Source organism: Doryrhamphus excisus, chromosome 9, assembly GCF_030265055.1.
Source record: "Doryrhamphus excisus isolate RoL2022-K1 chromosome 9, RoL_Dexc_1.0, whole genome shotgun sequence".
Classification (NCBI taxonomy): Eukaryota; Metazoa; Chordata; class Actinopteri; order Syngnathiformes; family Syngnathidae; genus Doryrhamphus; species Doryrhamphus excisus.
The window spans coordinates 3,455,400-3,461,302 of NC_080474.1; the positions used below are offsets into that span (position 1 = coordinate 3,455,400).

The 5,903-nt window shown below is 45.1% G+C and overlaps 1 protein-coding gene across 1 annotated transcript; it reads left to right on the plus strand.

The window, feature by feature from the left end:
• The first annotated feature begins 1,555 nt into the window (after window positions 1-1,555).
• On the plus strand, window positions 1,556-5,186 carry sp5a (Sp5 transcription factor a). Its single transcript, XM_058082292.1, has 2 exons — window positions 1,556-2,713; window positions 3,015-5,186. Exons 1-2 carry the CDS (start codon window positions 2,663-2,665, stop codon window positions 4,086-4,088), a joined length of 1,125 nt encoding a protein of 374 aa, XP_057938275.1. The 5' UTR covers window positions 1,556-2,662; the 3' UTR covers window positions 4,089-5,186.
• Window positions 5,187-5,903: the final 717 nt, after the last annotated feature.

The following is a 5,903-nucleotide window of genomic DNA, read 5'->3' on the forward strand; positions in this document are numbered from 1 at the left end:
TCCAGCCCAGCAGGACTCATGATTGTGTGTGTGCAAGGAAAGCCGTGGGAGAGGACTGAGAACATTAATCCCTTCAAAGGAAAACCTCTCATACAAATATCTGCCTCTCCAAACGAGTTGAGAGTACAGTGATTGTTTCTGACGGGGGGAAGCTTGATGACGATGGCGGAGCTGATATTGCAACTGTACTAACTGGCGTTGTTGTAAGAGTGAGCTACAGTTATGGTAATGGTAATGGTAATGGTAATGGTAATTGTTTTATTTCATTTGAACATGCATCAGATTACAATTGAGTGCATCCCATAATAAGTTCACAGTTCCACATGTCCAAAAGGAGTAGGAAGAAGCAAAGCTTATTAAATCCTACCCTTCCATCTGGTACTTTTACAATCAGTAACTGTTACATTTGTTCACTTCCTGCTTTCCATAATACAGTTAAAGTTTTTTTTTTATAATTATTTTTAATAATAATAATAAAATAGTGATATGAGCATCCGATGACATAATGGGTACCATAGTAAGTGTCAATATAGTGATATATATATAGCACATCATGACTGGTTCAAGACTCTTCATCCTTGTATTTAGCAAACATCAACTGCTTCACAGAGAGCACAAGGACTCACTTTCCAAAAATTACAGCCTATTTTCTAATAATATTACGATATTTACAAAAATTATAATTTAACATTTTTCCTTTGAAGGGGGCCTATTATGCCCATTTTTCGGCCTTTTTTATTGAGTCGTGGAATCCTATAGAGCAGCTACACACAATAACCAGCACACAAAGCTGTCGAGATCTTCCACAATCTGCACCTATCCAGCTGTATTGGTTGGGGTTTCGTGGTTCCCGGTTTTAATGTATTCCACCCACGGCCCGCCTCCAGGCACACCCACTCTCCTGAAACATTAAAACTGTTTTTACATTTCTGCTTTTTTAAATTTCCAACTTATTTTTGGAAAATTGTCTTTTGATATTTCTGACTTTATTCTTGTAATATAACATAAATCTCTTCAATATTTCAACTCTATGTTCTCCTCAGGGCGGTCGAGTGGTTAGCGCGCAGACCTCACAGCGAGGAGACCAGGGTTCAATTCCACGGCCATCTCTGTGTGGAGTTTGCATGTTCTCCCCGTGCATGCGCTCTGGACTGTGATACATGGAATGTTTTGGGAGAAAAACCTGTTTATGACCTTCTAAATATGCTTTTTAACATTAGAGCCCTGTAGACATAAAATAGCACCCCTATAGTCACCTCTACACGCATATTACCCAATATAGTAGACATAATAAGGGCAAACAAGACATAAATAGGCTGCACGGCGGACGAGTGGTTAGCGCGCAGGTCTCACAGCTAGGAGACCCGAGTTCAATTCTACCCTTGGACATCTCTGTGTGGAGTGTGCATGTTCTCCCCGTGCATGAGTGGGTTTTCTCCGGGTACTACGGTTTCCTCCCACATTCCAAAAACATGCTAGGTTAATTAGCGACTCCAAATTGTCCATAGGTATGAATGTGAGTGTGAATGGTTGTTTGTCTATATGTGCCCTGTGATTGGCTGGCGACCAGTGCAACTTTTTCTCTTAATATTTTGACTTTATTGTCATTGTCTTCCTGTACATTTTCTTCTTGTAATGGTATAACTTTATTCCTGTAATATTTACATTTTATAGCCATACTGACACTGTAACATTTTCCGCCACCTAATAAAAAAAAAAGGTACAACTCTACCTCCAACAAATACCTGAAGGTGATCTTGTAGGCGTGATGTAACACCCCGCTGATGCTAAAACTTAGCACGCCAACAGCAGCGCTCAGGTCCAACACGTGTTTCTCCGTCGCCGTCGCTCTCCAGATTTTGGTGTCCGAACCCTGTCCCTCACGTCTCCTGTGCTGGATTTAATTTTCCGGGTTTTAATTTGGACTCCAAATCTGCAAAAGAAAACAAAGTTAAAAACGAATAAAACACAAAGTGAGTCAATTAAGAAGAGCAACGCAGAAGCGATGAGAAACTCTCGTATTGAGTGACTTGATTTATCCTCCATGGAGTTCTCTGAGATGTGCAACGATAACAATGTCACATTGTGTGGCTCTTAAGTTCTACTACAAATCCTTAATTACAAAAAGCGGATCAGATGACTGGGGCAGCCAATGGCGGCCTCTCCAGGGCAGCCTGGGGGGGCTTTGATCAGGAAAATCCAATTATTTGTGTATATACATTTCCCACATAGTGATTACTTCATTAATTGTCCCGCCTTTATCTCCTCCCTCCCCCGCCCCCCCTCTGCTAATAATCATCTCCTTTCTCCCGCCACAAACACACCAATAGGAGCTTTGTGGATTCAAAGGATCTGCTTGCCTCCCCTCAAAGAGCCGCCATTCTTTGATGATTGGGCAGCGGCAAACTTCAAAGTCATAAATCTTATTTCTGACTGGCTGGCGGCCCACCAAAGTGCTTATCAAATCCTCTGAAGTGATCCGCCACCCCGTCAGATAGTGCCAGGAGATCTGGGAGAGAGGAAGCGTCGGAGGCTGGCTCCGTACACTTTTTTTTTTCTCCCCTGCCTCCCCTGCCGCCTTTGCTGGCATTTCTAGACGTTAGAAGCGACTTTTTTGGGGCGTATTTCTTCGTGTTTGCTGTCGCCGAGGCGGAGGAGGACCATGGCGGCTGTGGCTGTGCTGCGGAACGAGACACTACACGCTTTTCTGCAGGTTCGTGTCTCAACTTTCTTTTCATATTTCTTCCCAATGGAAATCAATGTTTTTTGTCATAATTTAATAACTGAAACTATGTTTTCAAGCTCATGGAAGTTTAACTTTTAATAACATCAGCGGGTCACTTCTTTAGGTACACCTGCGTAATGTTAAAAAGCGAGCACCACCAGTCAGAAAGTTACTAATTCAACATGATTATTATTTTAAAGATATATAAAAATGAACTTTTTACTTTTTTGCCAAATGTCGTGGATTAAAAAGGGAAAAATTAATAAAAAAAAGTCACCATTTGTTCCAGGACCGGACTCCCAACTCTTCTCCGGAGAACTGCAAGCACTCCCCGCTGGCTCTCTTGGCCGCCACCTGTAACCGAATCGGGCACCACCACCACCACCACCATCCGGCGTCCAGCCCCTCAGACTTCCTCCAGGTTCCCTACGACCCCACCACCCTGGGCTCCCCTTCGCGCTTGTTCCACCCGTGGACTAACGAGGGAAGCCCCCCGAGCAGCCTGGCCAGCAACTCCACTTTCGGACTATCCTCCAAGCCGCAGCCGCTCGGCTCGTTCAGCTCCCCGCACGAGTTGCCCCTCACCCCGCCCGCAGACCCCGGCTACCCGTATGATTTCTCTCCGGTGAAGATGCTTCCGTGCTCCATGCAGTCCACGTGTCCGCCCACGTACGTGCCCGCGGTCAGCTACGCGGCGCCCACCCCCATCCCGCCTGCCATGCCCACTTTCGTCACGGGGCCCACGGGCCTTGTGCCCCAGCAGCAGAGACAGTTGTCCCCCAACCCGGCTGAGGACATCCCGTGGTGGAGCCTCCAGCAGGGCAACCACGTCGCCCACCCGCACCGCTTCCAGCTCCAGCGAGGCCTGGTGCTGCACGGCCACACTGCGGACTTTGCGCAATACCAGACGCAAATCGCCGCCCTCCTGCACACCAAGTCCCCCCTGGCCACAGCGCGTCGCTGCCGGAGGTGCCGCTGCCCCAACTGCCAGTCGGCGTCCACTTCCGGGAGCGACGAGGCCGGCAAGAAGAAGCAGCACGTCTGCCACATCCCAGGTTGCGGCAAAGTGTACGGCAAGACGTCGCACCTGAAGGCGCACCTGAGGTGGCACTCCGGGGAGAGGCCATTCGTGTGCAACTGGCTCTTTTGCGGCAAAAGCTTCACACGCTCGGACGAGCTGCAGAGACACCTGAGGACTCACACCGGCGAGAAGCGCTTTGTGTGCCCGGACTGCTGCAAGAGGTTCATGAGGAGCGATCACCTCGCCAAGCACGTCAAGACGCACCAGAACAAGAGGACCAAGTGCTTGGACAAGACTGGGGAGCACGTCAAGAGGGAGGACTCCAGGAATCACATCATGTGACATTCGTGGCCAAAACAAACACTACAAAAAAAAAGTTCTTGGTGCAATACTTTGAAAAGGTCCACGGTGAGATATCCTCTTCTCCATTTGTCATCTCTGCTGCAAGAGTCTGTGTTGTACTTCAACACAGTACTGTATTTACACAGTACACAGTCTATGAATACAGTACAAGAGAGCAAGACAAGTTTTTGCAACTTGTGTTTTTTTGACGGTTGTCTTCGCTGGAAGATGTTTGCCCTCCATGTAAATAATATTTAATAGCTTTTGTTGAATGAAAGTGTTCCCGATTAAGGTTTTTGCTCCATATGGGGTGTTTTTAAAAGCATGCTCTTGACAAGATTTGCTATTGTTGATATGACCCCGATACAATGTGAGAATAAAGAATATAACATTTATTTACATATCTCGGGATAAATCTTCTAACTGTGGTCGCCAGTTCGGTGACAGGCGGGACTTGTGAGGTCGATCATATCGTAATCAGAAGTCATATCTTTCACTGAGGGGGAAAAAAAACCTCCAAATGTAATATTTAGTGTCGTCACTGAAAGTGAAAAACTTAGCTGCAGTTCATTTTTGTGGTACTTGAATTTTAATTATTATGTCACCGCCAACAGATACATCATATGTTTGCATTGTGCTTGCAGACTTTACCCCCGTTTTAATATTTTTAGTCGTAACATGTAGTAGTACGTAATATTTGCAAATGTTCACACGCTAATGCAAAATTTTTGGGATAACTCTTCTGACGTGTGTCCTGATGTCCCGCCAGTCAATCTGAGAAGTACAGTCGCCCTTCGCTTGTTCCCGCTTTGGATTTTGCCACTTCACTTTATCACAGTTTTTCTATAATATTTGAACAAATAAATCATGCTGTTTCATGCTCACAAAATATTCATATTTTAGCAAATTTTACATCATATGGCTAATTTTACATAAAAATGGCTAAATGAAGTAAACACATTCAAAGACATTGTGATGATATGTAGTCTACATTGATCACTAGGTGACAGGTTGCACAGTCCAGAAACAGGAAGTACAAAAAGAACAATAACAACAATGTGTTATATTATATTATGTCTTATTTATGTCTTTCATTTATTCATTTTCTACCGCTTATCCTCACGAGGGGGTGCTGGAGCCTATCCCAGCTGTCTTGGGTTGTGAGAGGCGGGGTAGACCCTGGACTGGTGGCCAGCCAATCACAGGGCACATATAGACAAACAACCATTCACACTCACATTCATACCTATGGACAATTTGGAGTCGCTAATTAACCTAGCATGTTTTTTGGAATGTGGGAGGAAACCGGAGTACCCGGAGAAAACCCACTCATGCACGGGGAGAACATGTAAACTCCACAGAGATGTCCGAGGGTGGAATTGAACTCAGGTCTCCTAGCTGTGAGACCTGCGCGCTAACCACTCTCCGCCATGCAGCCTATTTATGTCTTGTTTATCCTTATTATGCCTACTATATTGGGTAATATGCGTGTAGAGGTGACTATAGGGGTGCTATTTTATTTCTAGAGGGCTCTAATGGTAAAAAGCATATTTAGAAGGTCATAAACAGGTTTTTCTCCCAAAACATTCCATGTATTCCACATATCACAGTCGAGAGTGGAACCAATGAAGTGCCATTACGGAGGGATTACTGCGTGCAATTAGCGGTATGTTTCTTATTGTGGTACAGCTACTACGTCATGCAGTAATATTGAGCTATGAGTAGGAAGGCAATGCTACAACGTTCATGAGTGAAATGTTCAAAAGAGCGCCGACAACATACTTTGAGTTGTCAGTCTTTGTGAATGTTGTCCAA

Excerpts from the sequence above, each read along its gene's own strand:
- sp5a (XM_058082292.1), top strand. The coding sequence starts at position 2,663 with ATGGCGGCTGTGGCTGTGCTGCGGAACGAGACACTACACGCTTTTCTG. Across the intron at positions 2,714-3,014 it reads CACTACACGCTTTTCTGCAG|GACCGGACTCCCAACTCTTC; the intron begins GTTCGTGTCTCA and ends CATTTGTTCCAG.